We start from the raw sequence: 17,964 nt of genomic DNA, 5'->3' as shown, positions 1-17,964 counted from the left end.
ATTTGAAGGAACCCTGTGTAAATCAGGGACCCCAGGAATAGCTGGAGTAGTTCACTCTAATTCATCAGTTTTTGTTACTCCCACTTGGGTCTCATCATGTTTAACAAGATGCAGCGCCCACCCTCCTGGATCCAGGGACTGTGGTGTTTATCTGGAATGTGACCCCAGATGAACTGCAGAGGCTTGGAACCACGGAGGGGACCTGGGGCTAGACCCCACACTGTGCGCTCAGCTTCAACTTGGAGAATGAAGGACACAGCAAGCAGGACACATCCTGCTTCATCCTAAGTTGAGTATAAATTCAACTTTTATCAACCAAATATTTTCTATTGACTGACATAAAACTTCAGAAAGTTTCATTTTTACCTTCCGAGGGCAGGACTCTTGCTACCATCCTGCCACTTTCTAGTACTCTAAAAATGCTAAAATAAGAAGGATAAAGATGAGAGCAAGGACAAGAATAAGACCACCCTCACAACCACAAGTCTGCAGTGCAGGGCTGTGCCACAGTGCTCAGACCTGAGTGCATTCAAGGACAAGGATGGGGGTCCTGTGTGTTGGGGGCTGTGTAACTGGCAGTTGGGGGAAAGTGCACGCACTGGAGTGCGCCGCTCAGAGCCCGCGGCTGGTGTGACCCTGCGCTGGCTGCTACTCATCCTGGGACCTGGGACGAGTCAGTAACTCACGGGCCTTCCTTTTCCTCCTTTGTAAAATGAAAAGATTGGACAGTTTGGGAATTTTTCAAAGAGTATGTTTTGTTTTGAGCTAGGAACCCTTTCTTCAAATAAAGATTTATCTGGAAACTCAGAGGAGGCAGATGAGCCATAGTTACTCTGGTGGAAGTTGGGGTGGGAACCAGAATCCAGCCTTCACCCCAGTCCCTGAAAAGCCTGATTATTCTGTACATGAGCTTCAGAACACCCAGATGAGATGATCTAAAGCACCCTCCCTCCGCCAGATTCCACACACTCCATGTCTGTGTGCTCACAGGAATGGAACACAGCCTATCTGGAGTCTTCTGTTTGCAAGAGTACTTGACTGCTAAAGGTGATCTTGTCCTTGACCCCAGAGTCTGGTTTTTAGGAAGTCTAAAAACATTTAGCAAGACATCCTCAGAATTGACTTATTCTTAATTGGCTTAATGTTGTTGTTTTTGTTCTATCGTTAAATTCCTTACACTAGACTTACCCTCTTGAATTTGGAACTGGGTAGGAAGATTGTTGTTTTGATTTTTTTATTAGATTTATAAGGTTGTGATATATGTAGTGACAAACTAGTCTAACCCCCTTTGGATCTTCAAATGAAAGTGGAAAGCGGGCAGAGACAAACCACTAAGATTTTCAAAAGTCAATAGGAAAGTCTTCGGAATAATTAGTTTGCCTGTGACCATAAGTAAATGGTTGCTTGCATTAGAGACTAAGTATGAATGTTTTACTGTCAGTTAACTGCTAACTAGGCAGGGTCATACAGAATGTTAAAGTCCCTCAGAGTGAGCTGGGAAGCTGAATTGAGTCAGCGGTTTGAGGGAGCATCCTCAACCTCATTGAAATATGCCATGTTTTCTCTTCCCACTAACTTTGGACCCTGCTTCCAAGGAGGTAGTGGACCAGCTTGGTGGAGGTACACGCAGCCAAAGGTATAAGTGAGACAGAACGATGTCATAACATTGCTGGGGCAGGTACGTGTCTTCTAGGGGTGTATTTTCCTTTCCTACCCTCCAGCAACAAGAAATTCCATCCAAAATGCAGCCCTCTGTGCCTAACACTGTCAATAAATACCCTTGTCCTTTCTTTAGGGATGCAGCTATGTGTGCAATATTTTACAGACGCCGTGGTTGTCTCTCCCTTCGGAGCCAAATGGAAATTGATGTAGAAATCATAAAAATCCAGACTCTAGGAAATCATGATGATTTAACCTAACACTTGATCCTCTTACAATGAAAGTGAGGTAGAATCTGCTCGTTCTGCGGTCATTTTCTTCCTTGTAGACTTGGTCCTCACTGCTCTTTCTGAAGCACAGGAAGATTGGAATCCCCCCACCCCCATCCCGATCCTACAGCTTATTTGTGTCAAATGAGTCACCGAAGAGAAATGCCTGTTGTTTTCACAGGGAGTACAGAGGCCTTTTCGTCCCAGTAGCCAGCGACAGCAGGTGGGAGCAAGAGTCAAGGCAGACAAAGTAGGTAAGGGGCCAGGAAGTAACAAGTCCACCACTGTCAACTCCTTAGTTAATGGCGGGGGCAGGGCACGATGCTGAAGGCTTCTCATGCCAACCACTAAGTACATTCTGTTTCTACTTCTTCCCTCTTTGTTTGAAAAGGTTTGCACGAATAACATCCTAGATATCGGTTAATTGGTAATTGCGGATTCTTTCAGCAGGACGGCAGGGAGAAGGCTTGAAGATGGTTACACTGGGTCATTGTATCACACCTCACTGTAGCATGGTGACTACGACCCTTGGAACTGAGTTGGAGTCCCAGCTCCTCTGTCTGCAAGCGGTGACCTTGAGAAAGTCACTTTCTCTCTAGCCTTCATTTTCTCCTCTGTTAAAGAGGGATTAATAACACCCTGCTTCTAGGTACTGACCTTCTAAGATTGCTGTCGAGAATCCGGTTTCTGTGTGCTGGAGATTTTATCTCAAATCCTTTTTGACAAATATTGGCCAAAAGTAAATAAATAAAGGGAAAATAAAAAGAAACAGAAGGAGAAAGAAAGGGAAGGAGGGGGAGAAAAGGAGAAGAAGAGAAAAAGCTGACAGAAAATATCGGTGAGTTTTGTTGTCTCTCATCTCTTCTGATGTAGACAAAGCATACATTAGTGGCCCATTTTATAGGTTTAGAAGATAGCTTGGCAGTTTGCCTAGGATCACTGGTGAGCTAGAGCCAGGTCAAGAACTTGGGTCCTTCTGCCCGTCCCCGGTCTAGTAAGTGTTGGTTGGCATCTCCAACCTGAACAGGAAACACTGCCCTGTACCATAGGCACGAGGCGGGGGAGCAGTGTGCCACGATGGTTCTCCCCTCACTGCCGCCTTATGGAGACCAGTGCCAGCCAATGGCTGTGTCTCTTTGTGAATGAGATTAATTCAGGAGAATCTCATGAAAACAGAAAATGACTCAGAAAAAAAATGATTCTTTTGACATCAATAATAAGAACGTGCCCCCACCCTCCCACCCTCAGTTTTCAGTGTTCTAGACTTTTTGCAAAAAAAGCATTAGCAGCCTTTGGGTATGCAGTAATTCTTGTATCACTAAACTCATGTTTTGCGTCAACTCATAATTTCAGGTGTGGTGGAAATGGCTTTGGCATTTTCTCTGATAAAATGATTCTCCCTGAGCTTTTGCAATGTCTTGAGGAAGTTCTAGCATCCTGGGCATGGCCTCTGATTCCAGCTGCTTGGGTCTGAGCCACAGCTGTATCTCTCGCAGGGGGAGTGACCTGGGGCAATTTCTTTAACTTCTCTCCACTTTAACTGCCTCATCTTTAGGATGGAGATCTGGTGCATGCCTCAGAAGGTTATAAGAAATCAGCGAGGGAATCTTTGTTTGATGCCTGCAGAGAGAGAGAGAGAGAGAGCCCTCAGTACAGGGGAGCTATGAATAGTGACGAGGCCGTTCTGTTTGCGGTTTATGAAGCTGATAGGCGTGACCATAGGTAACGGGCATTGATATTCTTAGTAAAGTCCTTAACATTTTCTTTCCAGTCATAAAAATAATTACGTGGAATCTACCTGGAAATCACAAGCAGAAACTGGGTTTGCTAGCACAAAGATACCTGTGTGCTATAAAGACCCTTCTAGCCTTGCGGAGTGCTTTGTGTTTAAGGGCTTGGTGAACTCCAAGTTCTTTCAGTTCTTAAAGTTGATCCTTCCAAGGGAGTCACAGCTGAGTTTGGGTTGGGGCCAACCATCTGGGCTTCTAACAAAGTATCAGCAGAACCCAAGTTCAAGGGGAATGACACATCAGTTCTTCCCTGTTTCCTGTGCCTTTCTAGTTAGGGTCTGGAAGGGGCTTCTTCCTTAGTGAATATGACTTTTTTTTTTTTTTTTAAAGATTTTATTTATTTATTTGACAGAGAGAGATACACCAAGAGAGGGAAGACAAGCAGGGGGAGTGGGAGAGGGAGAAGCAGGCTTCCTCCTGAGCAAGGAGCCCAATGCGGGGCTCGATCCTAGGACCCCGGAAGCATGACCCGAGCCAAAGGCAGACGTTTAACGACTGAGCCACCCAGGCGCCCCGTGAATGTGACCTTTCAAGAAATGTCATTTTCATCTTTCCCAGAGGAATCTTTTTTTTTTTTTTAATGGAATTCAATTTGCTTTAGGTTTCTTTCTCCTCGCTGACTTTGAAAGATGAGGCTGGGGCCCGTGCGTGTTTCCTTACTGATAGCGGCTCTTCCTGTCTCTCAGCTCTGCCATAAATCCCATTCGGGTAGGCTTCATCTCCTAGGCCAGGTCTTTTCACACAATCTCTTTTAAGATGTGCTGTTTGCCTAAGAACATGCAGCATCTCTGGGGACCATACCTTCCCTGCAGACAGAGCCGGGCGCCGTGGCCCGTCGAAGCCCCCAGACAGCAGAGCCGAGCGTTGCCGGGCAGAGTCGACCTGCTGCTGCATTCTGTGCCGCCTCGGGCCGGTCCCCAAAGTCCTCTGGCTTTAAGTTGTGTCATCTCTGACGCTCTGAACGGAATTATCTCAAAAATCCTGTCCAGTGCTCTCCTTCCCTTGAGCAGGGTTTTGTGTGGAGTTATTTGTGCTGGGGTTAGGGTTCTCTGACCAAATAAATTTGGGAAATGCTTATCTTATTCTTCTCTTACAGAGTTAAAAGGCACACGTACATATTCATGTCGCTGAGAAATCCACGGTTAAGAAACCTAACAATGCTCAATCAAGTATTTCTCAAATCTAGGTGACTATGCAAATTAAAGCATTTTTATTCATTTACTTTGCTGACTGACAGTTGCTTTCCTGGGAAGAGTTCCGAGGGGTTCTGAGGGAGAGGCTTGCACTGAGGTTCCTAGATGATTGAGTTACGTACAGCGAGGAATGTACAACAGTATCTCTGATTTTCCTTTTTCTTTTTCTTTTTTTTTTTTAAGAGAGCAGGCGTGCGAGTTGGGGGTGGGAGGGACAGATGGAGAGGGAGAGAGAAAATCTCAGGCAGGCTCCAGACCCTGCACAGAACCGACTTGGGGCTCCATCTCATGACCCTGAGATCATGACCTGAGCTGAGAACAAGAGTTAGACACTTAGTTGACTGAGCCACCCAGGCGCCCCAATATCTCTGATTTTTAAATGACCTTCTAGAAGTACCATTGCCATGTAATTAGAAAATGTTTGAACGTTTTTTTTTTTTTTAAGATTTTATTTATGTATTTGACAGACAGATCACAAGCAGGCAGAGAGGTGGGTGGGTGGCGGGGGAGGAGGAAGCAGGCTCTCCACGGAGCAGAGAGCCCGATGCGGGGCTTGATTCCAGGACCCTGGGATCATGACCTGAGCCAAAGGCAGAGGCTTAACCCACTGAGCCACCCAGGCACCCCTGGTTGTATGTTTTAAACTGTTTTTGAGTGATTGGTTCGTGGAGTCTAATAAATCACCCAAGTATTTGTGTCAAATCTGGGAGGTTGTGGCTGGGAAGGAGCTGCTTTGCACTGGCTGATGGCTCCCAAAGTCAGTTTCAGTATCGGCTTGCTTTCCACCCTCGGCAGTCCTGCCTTATGAAGGGGCAAGGAACCCATGCAAGCTGCTTTTCGCTGGAGTCCTGGGTTAGCCCCAGGAAATAGTAGCAGCACTACACGTGGTTTCTTCCTCTGCTTTTCATGTCAAATACGGTAGGAATCATAATTTGGGATTTCAAGGGAATAGGGAAAACTAGCTTCCATTACATTTGAAATGAGGCTAATGAGAATAAAAAACAAAAACAAACAAAACCCCGCAGTTGTGAAAGGCTCCTATTCCACTGTTTGGTAAGATTCCCAAGACACTAACAACAACAACAACAAAACCCCACTAAGGTAAAGCATGAAATCACTGCCATGAGAATGTTAGGCATTAGGCGTAATCAGAAGATTTCCATCAATGTGACTGGCCTTTTGGCAGCAGCTGACATAAGACAGCTCTGCGAATGCCAAGCATTTTATCAATGAGTGGTCCAGTTGTGATCCTTTGTCTGGCGCCTGGTGATTTGGCCAAGTCAGGAGAACGTTATCAGAAGCAAAAAGTTCCAGGCAGTGGCCTGGGCTAGCAGGAGAGTGGTTGGGGTAATCCAGGAGTATGACTGTCCCCAGAGCCATTTCAAAACAAAACAAAAAAGCTAGCTATAAGAGAGTAAGCCAGGGATGTGCAATTAATCAAACTTGATATTGAAACAATGTGATCATGTAGTCTTTCCTTCCAGTGGGTAGTTTATGGGCTTGATATTAAATTAATATCTCAGAATGGTTTTGGTGCTTATCTTAATTAGAGGAATGAAATGATTTACCCTCACACTTAAAACAATGATGTCAGTTTCCTCCAAGCTCCTAACCAGAGGCTGGGGGTAGTTGTCCTAAGTGTCTTTTCCCATTTAAACTGTATCTTCGTAATGTTTCCAATTTGCAAAAGCCCCTGTGTTCAAAAATAACTAGGAGAAACTCTGGACTGTGGGTGGCGGGTAATTCAACCCAGCATCAGGGCATTCCTGACTAAAGAAAAAAAATGTCTCTTTCCTGAGCCTTTCCGGATGAGGTCATTGTTTTCAGACAGCCTGTACCTAATATAAATGGGCTCAAAGTCCATGGCTTGCCTCAGACCAGTGTGTTGTCAGGGAACCACATCCCAAGCCATGAGGAATAGTCCGGCTGATAGTAAAAGGAACCTGCTCGAGTTATAGTATTTTTGTTAAATCCTTGTATTCAAAAAAGCAGTAAGTGCCCATCTGGTGAGACAATAATTCATTAAACGATAAAAATGAGGCAGAAGGCTTGGGAAGATCAATCTCTCTCTCTCTCTTTCTCTCTTTTTTTTTTTTTTGTCTCATGTGTCTGAGTTATTGTGAAATGACATTGACCAAAATCTGGATTCTGGACTGTGCAAAGTGGAGGAAAACCCGAGGGTCATTCCGGGCGCGTTTTAATGGCGGAAGGGATGATTTTCTGCAGGTGCGATGTCAGGGAACTGGTGTGTTCTTGAGTGGTCTTCAGAATTGGTGGGAGCCAGAGTGGGGAGGAGAAGAGGGTGAGGACTCTGTGCACGAGGAGGGAGCAAGAATCATGCAGGAAACTTCTCGTTCTTCCTGAGCTGGCTGGGGCACACCCTCTGGGTGGCACACCCCTTTCTGGAGTCCGGCTCAGTCCACGAACTCCTGGGAGGAAAGCCAGGGACCAAGCCTTCCCTCTGAGTAGATGCAGTCCTTCCGTGTGTGCCCGGCCACCTTGTGAAGAAAAGCTGACATCTTAAGCTCTGAGATCTGTGTGTTTAGTGAATGACCTGGGAACAGACTGAGTTCATGGAGCCTCATCACGTGGTTGAAGACAACCAAGGTTTGTTTGACTGTTCATTTTGTAAACTTGGCATACATGCTGCCTGGGCCAGACCATGTCTTTAAAGATGGGGAGAGTTCAGAGGCGTTTCCGTTGGCTCAAATAGTTTTAGGCTTATTTACAATATATTAACACTCTATGTGCATAACTTTTTTTGTTGTTAAATATGTATCATCTTTGGCAATGTGTTTAAAGATATTATTAATATAATGAGGTTTTAAAATTGACATGACTATTTTGTAGTGGGAATCCAGCTAAATCAAATTAAATTAGGGATGCCTGGGTGGCTCAGTCGGGTAAGGTTCTGCCTTTGGCTCAGGTCATGATCCCAGGGTCCTGGGATGGAGGCCCATGTGGGGCTCCCTGCTCAGCAGGGGGTCTGCTTCTCTCTCTGCCCCTCCCCCATGCTCGTTCTCCCTCCCTCCCTTTCTCTCTCAAATCAACAAAATCTTTAAAAGAAATAAATTAAATTAAATTTAGATTGGTCTGTTGGAGCACTTTAAAAAGAGTCTTCAGTGACTGTGAGCGAAGCCTGTGATTCCATTTTTGCTCCTGTTCCCCACCCCACCCCCCGTTTTTTAGGCCCCATTTCCATTACAATACTTCCATGTTAACAGCTCTGAGATGAATTCTTTCCTCCTGAGGATGTCGTTTATTTGTGCCCCGACATGGGGGCACGCAGGTGCTTTGAGTTTGGATCCCATCTCTAGAATGCTTCCCCCATAGTTGTGCTTTGTGGGAGTTTGTCCCCTGGAAAGACTGGCTTCAGGAGGGACCCAGCTTATCCTGCTCAGCATCCCCAGGGACTGGCAGACACCACCCCAACTTCACAGGTGGCCTGTTTCCCTGAAGCCAGCAGACTGTCGATTCATGTGGCCTCTTTTGATACTGGGCCTTTAAGATAAGAGATTGTAACTTATTTTGGCTTCAGAATAGGCTAGCGGGCAGTTCCATGTAAGGCAGATCCCACCTTCACTTCCGAGCCCTCTGCCCTTCTCTGCTTACCAGGATGTCCAGTGAGCTGACAGTTGCCTTCCTACCCAGGACACGTAGGACCGGGGGACCTGGCTCTCCTGCCCCTCACATGTCCACACTTGTTGAGAGGTACAGGGGACCTGCAGGTTGGCACCCTCTGTGACTGATGAATAATTCATGGTGACTTCTTGTGCTGGGAAACTTTCTCCTGCAAATGAATGTTATTTTGAAAGACAAGGCTGTTTTAAAATTCCGCCAATGTTCCGTATTCTTTATTGATCTCCCTTAGACATCCACTGGGAAGACAAAAGTTGACAAACATCAGAAAAATAAAATGTAAAGCGGACAGGGGCCCCATGGGGGCAGTCAGCCAACTCTGTCAAAACCAGTTCCCCCTTATTCTTTCTGAAGTGTAACATCACCTGATGTTATAAAAGGCCTCCAGATGCTCAAATAATGTCTGGGCTCTCCTCGAAGATAGAAATCTGAATTTTAATTATAAGGTGCACCTTAATTAATATTAATGTATTACTAGTATTTGAAGTTGGAAACTCTGATTCGATGGCTTTTCCTAAGTGAAAGGGATAAAATTAGAATATCTCAAGATGTCTGCATGTCTCTATTTGAATAAACTTGGAGCCCTCTCTTTTCCTGGCACTGTAAAAAGAGTGGATTTTGGTTTTGGTTTCCAGGAAAGGTAGGGCAGGTTTTAGAAAATCTTCCATGACAGAGAGATTATAAGTAAACTGAGTAAGCCATATATCTGATTATATTTTTTTGAGGTCAAACTGGAAAAAAAGAAATAATCTTTCAAAAGAATTTCATTTCTTTTCTCCATTTTTTGACTACTCTTTCTTTCTACTCCATGGCATATTTTTAAGGGATTTGGAGTCTTTCCACTCGTTGCCAGCTGGAATTTACAGAACGTGTATCTCTAGAACACTCAACAGTTGACTTGAATCTCGGTCATAATTAAATGGGAAGGCTGACAGATTATTCTGAGACTCAGAAACAGGCACACCTTATGTTTGGAACATAAGGACTTTCACTACCCTGCATTGTTTTAAAAGTATCCTCCATTGGGAAAATTGACAATACATTTCACTTACCTACTTTTTAAATGGAAGGATATTCTGAATGGATCTATAACAAACAAGTTTGACCACTCTTAAATTTTGTCTCTTTTTCCTGCAGCTGGGTTCCCGATACTTTAAAGCTTTAACAAAGCTATCCTTGCTCATCCGTCACTCTTTAATGAGTACATCATTCTGTCCTTTCTCTCCTGGCACACCTTGAAAGCATTGGCTACTTAGATGACTGTTGATTTACTACCTTCTGCTCTAAATGATACGCTTAGAGCTGGTGTTTGCATACAATTAATAGTAGTTTAGGCATACAAGGCACCCAACCTACTCCTTTATATGAACATCTAACTGTTGGGGTGCCTGGCTGGCTCAGCGGGTGGAGCGTGCGATTCTCAGGTTGTGGGTTCCAGCCCCACGTTGGGTGTGGAGACCACTTAGAAATAAAATCTTTAAAGGTTGGGGTGACCATCAGGATATCAATTCAGAATACCGGGACTGGGATTTTGCAAAACTTATCTCTAAACCCCATTCCCTTCCAAAAAGGGGGGGGGTGAAACATGCTGGCGAGCACTCCTTTTAGATTTCATCTGAGAGAATGGAATGCTGGACAGGTTTTTCTGCTTTAAGAGGCAGTCACAGCTGCCACTGCAAATGAGCTCTGCCAAGGTCAGGGACCAGTGGGTCAATTAGAGCATGACATTGCCGGGGATATGCCCAAGCAGTGGGAGCCGGCCTCAGGAGCACCGGCTATCGGGTTGTCATAGAACAGTCAACAATAGAATGAGCTTTGAGAGGGCTTGTCCCCATCTCCCCTCCTGGTCCCTGTCTCTGCCCCTCCCCCTGCTGTTGATGCTTACAGGCTCCCTTGCCTGACTGCACCGAGGTACCTTGACCATCCCCCAAAGACCACATATCTTGAAGATCTTAATGGAATAGAAACTTCCTGAGCTGGTATTACTCTTCTTTACAATACTTTTCCTGGGACTCATACCTCACGCCGACAGGTGACTTGAAGGAACAGAGAGCTAGAAGGTGAACTGGAATGCAGAGTGCCCTTAGAAAAAAGGCACCACATTGGGGGAGTGGTATGATTTGGTGGAAAGCGCATCTCTTGACTCTTTTTAAATGACTTAAGTGGTCTGTTTTCCCGATTTTTCCTATACAAGATGTCGTTGCCTACATGAACCCTCAAATGCAGGTACAGATGCGTGAATTTAATCAGCCATTTTTCTTCTGAGGCTCGTGGCCTCACCCATGTCTTTATTGTTATTATTTTTTTTAACTTTAAAAGAACTCTCACTCTAATAGTCTGTCTCTCTAATTGGTAGCTTCCTCAGGGAGGGTCTGCTGATGTGTCATAGAGCCCAGGCTGGACTTGGCATTAAAGCAGCTCGTTAACGTTCTGTTTGTTACCATTAATTTACGAAGCATCTTTCAGCAGGTGGCAGGCACCGTGCTAGGTACTATCGGGTAAAATCTTTTTCATTTAGAATTCATAATCTTGGAAGGATCACTGGCATTATGTGCCAAAGATGAGCTGAGCAAGTCACCTACGTGACAAATTAATAACCTCCTGAGCAGGGTGAAGCATGCAAGTATAGGAATATAAGATGTTAGGGGAGATAGTCACCTCAGGAGATTACGATGCTGGCTAGGGAAGGCCCAGGGGCTCCTGGGATAGAGATGAGCCCGGTGGTTTCAAGGGGCACAACCTGACCACAGATCATGTCTCACCGTGGTTCCAGCGTGGAGGAAGTTTGTCTCTTGTTCTTCAGAACCATCTCTGCCCCTTCTCACTTCCAAAGCCACAAGGGATTGGGGATTTACATTCCCCTTGCTAAAATGGTATTCTCTGGTGAATTTCAAAGGTAGTTTTTCTAATGTAAACCAATAATTTCAGACTTGCAGGAGGAAAGTGGGTTCCGTCTGGACATGGTGTCAAGCTCTTGAGCTCTAGAGGCAGAGGGATTTGATTCCTAGCCTGGCTTTGGTATCTTCTAGCTGTGAAGTTCTCCAAGCCTATTTCCACATCTATAAAATGGAGTTCATAGGTACTACCTTCTTTGTAAGATCATGAGTATTAAATGAATATGTTTACGTTTATAAAACCCATGACACAATACCTTACTTAATATAATGACTTACATAATTACTGGTTATGGTTCTACCTGAGAAATGTAGATGCTTCCAAATTATTTTGTTGAAGTGTCTTGGAATCCAAGACCTTGATTCAGTTTGGGTTTTTTGGTTTTTTTTTTTTTTTCATTTTCTGTGTGTATTTTATTTTAAATTGTATAAATCATATAAGAATAAGCTTTTGCTATAAAATTTCAAATAATATATGAAAGGCAAGCGTTTCCTTGACCACCATTCAAACCTAGGGGGTAACTACTATTATCAGTTTTATTTTTTCATTTTATTTTCAACAAAATAATTCATGTTTCTAGTCTTCCAAATGAAATAGTGTCTTCTCTCATGAGCGAGAGACAAAGGAATGAAAGCCAGGGATTCTAGAGTTTTCCTGGCCCGACTCCCTTCGATAACCCATCCCTCCCTGTTGCTCAGTGCAGCTCTTTATCTATTTCATAGTGTCTTTGGACACATGACCCAGCATGGTTTTTGAAAGTTTGGGGAGCCCCTTCTAACCTTTATGTTTTAGATATTATCTATTGTCAAGAGTATAGAAGAGTTAATTAAATCCTAAACTTCCTTTGTAGTAAATCAATAGATAATGTCTACCATGAAAAAAAAAAATACCAAGAGATGACCATGGAAACATCTTATTTAGGGAAATGGAATTAAGTACCAGAATAAATAGCTTAAAAAAAAGTTGAAAGAGGTTGTTGCCTCCTCTCTCTTATCCCATTTCCACCTACGCCAAAAGGGACCTTCCAGCTTGGCACAGAACCTCATGTCATTTTCAGCAGGCATCCGTGAGGATTAGTCTCTGGGCAGAGAGATGAGGAGGGGGAATGGAGGTGTAACTCCTTCCCATAAAGACTGTCAGGGCTGTTCAGTCTTATCCTTCATCCCTGCCTTCAGTGGTACCAGGTACCCCCAATACCAGCCCCTTCCTGGTGTGCCCCAGTAGGCATCTCTCCCTCCAGCTTAACTTACAGCCTCCCTGCTCTTTGCAGATATCATTCATTCACTTTCCAGCTTCCAAAACGGTGTCCACACCTCGTCTGCCGGTGTTCCTCTCTTGTCGTTTTGGGGTTTTTTCAAGATGCAGAGATAAACACATGATCAAAGCACTATGTTTAACCAGAACCTTGAAGTTTTGGAACTCAGTTACTGCCTTATACTCTAATTATCCGCCTCCTTTTGTTTCCTTTCCTACAGCAGAAGTAGAAGTTCTTTGATATTAGAAACTATAATTTTTATATCTCTCAGAAATCTCTGTGATTGAGTCCATGGTAGATGCTTACTAAATTTTATTGATTAGTTATTTATCCTTTGTTCTTTGGCTGTCGAGGGACATTTATGTCCCCTATACGTCCCCTATATATGTCCCTATATGTCCCCTATATGTCCCCTATATGTCTCCTATACTTTATACTTCCCCTATACTTTAGCAGTATGGTCATGTAAGAACCAGGTCATTTAAAAAAATTTCAACTTTCTCATTTTTGCCTTTAAAATTCCAGGGAAATACAAGAATTAGCAGTCAGTATTTTCAGGCAAATAAGTTCTATCCATTGCCTATTGCTGTTTTATACCCATCCCAATTCAGAAATGTAAAACAATGATCTTTTATTATGTTTCATGGATCTGCATACCGAGGGTCAGTGGCTTTCTTTGCCATTAGCGGGCAGTTCGGCGGACTTACTCCTGTGTTTGGAGGTAGCTCTGCTCCATGCATCACTCACCCTCCTCTTGGCACCAGCAGGTTTGTCAAGCATGTCCTCATCACAGTGAAAGAGAAGGACAAGAGAGCTAGCACAAACATGCCTGGTCTCTTGGGGCCTAAGTTCAGAAATGACACACTGACATGTCTTCTTTACTCTTCTGGCCGGAGCAAGTCATGTGGTCAAGCCCAGTCTCAAAGTGAGCGGACATTGGAAAGTGACATGGCAAAGGACTTGGCTCCAAGGAGGGATAAATTAGGGTCACTGATGCCTACAGGGTCCTGTGGCCGTAGCAAGGGCATTGGTGAGAGTGATCCCTTGTTGACACCAAAATAAAAGTCTATGCCTCGTTAATCTGGCGGAACTTTTGTTTTTTATTTTTAAGAAGAGAAAGACTAGTTTAACCCACAGGGACCTTGCTAGCCGTACTTGAGGAAGTGATCTACAGATGAAGCCAATGAACACTGATGTATGTAGAGCAAAAAAATCTAAGAAAGAGAAGTTTGAACACTTTGGGTGACTAGCCTAAAGCAAACTCTTTGTCAACGACAAGATAGTAACTGTTTTTAGCCTTTGTCAGCCAAACAGTCCTTCCTGCAACTCCCAACTGTGATGGTAACACAGGAGCAGCCGTGGGTAATACAGAAATGAATGGATATCACTGAGTTCCAATAAAACTTTGCAAAGGCAGACGGCAGGCATTTTTGGATCGTCTACTGAGCTAGAATAGTGAAGGAAATAAGAAAGAGTCAGCTAAGGAAAGCTTTTTGAAAAAGGAACAACTATCTTGAAGGCAGTAAAGATTAATGTCGCTTACCAAGATATCTTTTAGAGAAGTCAGTAAAACCCGTATGGTCATTCAATAGACAGATCTTCCCACAGGCTAATGTGGCTCGAGCAGAGTGAAAACGCCACCTTCGTCCACGTTATTACTCGTTATAAATCATTTCTGCCTCTAAAAGCCTGTTTGAAAACACGCTTACCGAGAATGTTGATGCTTTTGTTTAGCTGGAGAAAGAGGGGGAAAGAGGGTTTAGAAATACAGCACAAGAAACACCTAATTAAAATGATTTGATTTTATGCCACTTTAAAGATTTTACTTGACCGACGTGACCTAGATTTGTATAAGGGAGCTAAGGGGTTAATGGGGATGATTTATTTTAACTTCTAAGAATATACAGGATTCAAGTGGACGTTTGTCCGTCTCAGTTGTATTTCACTTAGAATTACTTAGCAATCTTCATGAGGTTTTTTTTTTTGTTTTTGTGGTTTTTTTCTACCCCTATATTTGAAGATAGAAAAAAAGCTCAGAATGCTGTTGGGAAATGAAGGGTCTTTCTTTCTCAAAATCTTCAATACCTGTTTATTCATTTACATTCAGCCTGTCAGTAGCCTGTTACGTGGGTAGGTTTCTGCTCATTAAACTCAGATACGGGGGCGCCTGGATGGCTCAGTCGTTAAGCATCTGCCTTCAGCTCAGGTCATGATCCTGGCGTCCTGGGATCGAGCCCCATCTTGGGCTGCTTGCTTAGCGGGAAGCCTGCTTCTCCCTCTCCCCCTTCCCTTGCTTGTGTTCCCTCTCTCACTGTGCCTCTCTCTCTCTCTGACAAATAAATAAATAAAATCTTTAAAAAACAAACAAACTCAGATACAGAAGTCTGGAGTATTGCTTTTAGAAAGGTGGGAAAAAGGAATGCCCCTTGGGTAAGAGTCTCAGTTCTCTTAAATGTTTCCTAAAGCTTCATATCTTTCTTAATGTTTGTTTCTTGGTTTTTCTCTCCTTGTGGAAGATGTCAAAATATACATGGAAGGTGGGTACTGGAATATATTGTCCATTTCACTCATTTCACAATTTTTTTTTTTTTTTTTTTTGAGATCCTGATTGATACCAGTTATTGTCCTAGGACCTGGAGTTGCCTCAGTTGAAAAAGCTGACCCCTCCCTTCGTAGCACCCACAGGCTGGCGTCAGCTATGGACATGTGGACCACAGCATGTCAACGTGCCCCTGGGAATCCCAGGGTGGGAGGGAACCAGCCTTCTTCAGAAATTAAGAGGGACTTTTCCCAAAGTAAATAAACTCCCTCCTGATTTTACATACCTCTGATTAAAATCAAACTGCACCTTAAAAGGATTTAGAATTTTCTTCAGAGTCATTACACCCAAGGTTGGCAAAAAATTAAAAGAAATCCTGGGGAGGTTTTGAGAACACAATCATTTGAAATCCCCTGGGTTTCTTAGAAAAACACCATTTTCCCAGGTAACATAATCCTGTTTTAAGGGCACTCTCACTGTTACTGATTATTATCTTACATCCTTCGTAAGATACATTTGTATACATGTTTTCCTTCTTTTCTTGGGAAGTTCTCTTTCCTCTATGTCAGTTACTTTCCCAGTGTTTTGTGTTGAATTGTCCTTTACAAAACATGTTGAGTCCTAACACCCCCACCCCCCCCCCCCCCCACCCCCCCCCCCCCCCCCCCCCCCGCCAGTGAATGTGACCCTATTTGGCTCTAGGGTCTTTGCAGATGATCAAGATAAGATGAGTTCATTAGGGTGGGTCCTGATTCAGGATGACTGATGTCCTTTTTAAAATGGGAAATTTGGACGCACAGGTAAAATGATGTGAAAACTCAGGGAGAAGACAGCCATCTACAAGCCAAGAACACCTGAGGCCACCAGGAGCCAGTAGCAATGTGGAGTACAGATCTCCCTCTCAGCTGTCCAAAGGAACCAACGCAGCTGACACCTTGAGCTCTGACTTTTAGCCTCCAGAACTGGGAGACAATACATTTCTGTCATTTAAGTGAATCAGTTTATGCTACTTTGTTAAGGCAGCCCTGGGAAGTGATAATATCTCCCTGATGCATAAAGTCATTGTGAGCCTTACAGAGTGGATGCATGTCAATAAATGTGCACCTTAGTGACTGTTGCACAGGATTATTTTATTACGGTGTGGGTTTCAGCCTGGGGGGTACCAGTGTGGGGCAGTCTGTATAGATCCTACGTGCTACACCGTTTGTATGTGTGTGTATACATCCTACATCCTTTTCATAGGAAAGCAGATGATCCATACTTTATAAAGACATACTTCCCAAAGAGGATATCCAAAATGGCCAATATGTCTCACCATCATGAGACATCAAAATGCAAGTTAAAACCCCAGTGAGATGCCATTATTCATCAGAATGGCTAAAATTAGAAGGACCCTTAGCACTAAGTCTAGGTGAGGAACTGAACCAATCATTTTGGAGAGCGCCGTCCAGTGCCTTCCAAAGCTGACATATGCCTATTCTACACAAGGTGTATACTCAAGAGAAATGAGTATGTATCCACGAATGGACACATACAGTAATAGTCATAGCAGTTTTATTCATAATAGACCCAAACTGGAAAAACCCAAATGTCCCAAAACAGGAGAATGGATCATTTAGTTGTGGTTGTGGTGTAGTGTTCAAAGGGAACATTACTTAGGGTGGGAAGAACTACCAATACACACAATGTGAATGAATTGAACAGGCATTATGCCAAGCAAAGAAGCCACAGATTTATCTCAAGGTAAAAAAACAAGCAAAGCATCTCCTATGATAAGTCAGAATCGTGGTTGCCTGGAGGAAGGGATTTGCAGTATTGACTAAATACAGAGGAACCTACTAGGGTGTTGAGAATGTTCTAGATCTTGATCTGAGAGGTAGTTACATGGTTGTACACAGGTAAAATTTCACTGAGCTCTGTACAAGAGGTTTTTTTGAACTTTACCATAAGATGTATTTCAATAAAAAAATTAACTTTAGAAATTACCTTAAAAATATATTTGAATGACATGGGAGAAATTCTGATAAGCAAAAGTTGTAAATTGCACATATAATGCGATTTGAACCACATGAAATATTTTATGGGAGAAAACTGAAAGACAAAAATTAATATTAATACTGATGTATTAATAGTGGTTTCTGAATGGTGGGATTATGTTACCTTCATTTCTTTATGGTTTTCAGTGTTTCTCAAATTTTCTCTAATGACGTATATCAGAAATGGAAATATCAAAATCAAATTGAAGAAACTATAGGTAAGAAAATACGTGACATATCTCGACCCTCAGTTATAAACCAAGTTTGCAATTCTAGGGGTGAATTCGCCACTCAGAGATGGGTGAATTGGCCACTCAGAGATGGGTGAATTCATAGGGGAGAGTTACAGAGGGCTTTGCAGGGCAGTAAACCCAAGGAGGAGGGACGGGCGGTGTGGAGGGAAGGGTTTGGTTGAAATCAAGATTAGTAGGTGGTCAGTTAACCTAGTGTGATGTTTTTTCAGCCTGGTCTTTGTTTCTATCTACTCTATGGATTCTGTGGAACTTCAAGTATCTAATTGCTTTTTTCTAGGACTCTAACATGATAATCTTTTAAACCATTTGTAATTCGTATTCTTAAAAAGCTCTTTTTCTATCCTTTTGGATCCTTAGGCATTACCATTTGCTCGGTTCTCTATTTCGAGGCTGCCTCCCCCCCCCCCCCCCCCCCCCCCCCCCCCCCCCCCCCCC

The 17,964-nt window shown here is 43.4% G+C and overlaps 1 protein-coding gene across 2 annotated transcripts in view; it reads left to right on the top strand.

Moving 5' to 3' along the window:
• The window catches only part of ABLIM1 (actin binding LIM protein 1), a 299,516-nt gene that overhangs the window by 70,454 nt on the left and 211,098 nt on the right, over positions 1-17,964 (top strand). The window contains exon 1 of one of the 2 annotated variants that reach the window (XM_059398658.1): positions 7,365-7,518. The exons of the other annotated variant lie outside the window; for it this stretch is intronic. Within the exon in view, the coding sequence (XP_059254641.1) occupies positions 7,461-7,518 (58 nt within the window). The 5' untranslated portion in view covers positions 7,365-7,460. Of the gene's footprint in view, positions 1-7,364; positions 7,519-17,964 lie in introns of those variants that run through there. 2 annotated transcript variants of the gene reach the window in all.

Source organism: Mustela nigripes, chromosome 4 (assembly GCF_022355385.1).
Source record: "Mustela nigripes isolate SB6536 chromosome 4, MUSNIG.SB6536, whole genome shotgun sequence".
Classification (NCBI taxonomy): domain Eukaryota; kingdom Metazoa; phylum Chordata; class Mammalia; order Carnivora; family Mustelidae; genus Mustela; species Mustela nigripes.
The sequence above is the reverse complement of the archived record's forward strand: the minus strand, read 5'-3'. Positions and strand labels throughout refer to the sequence as shown.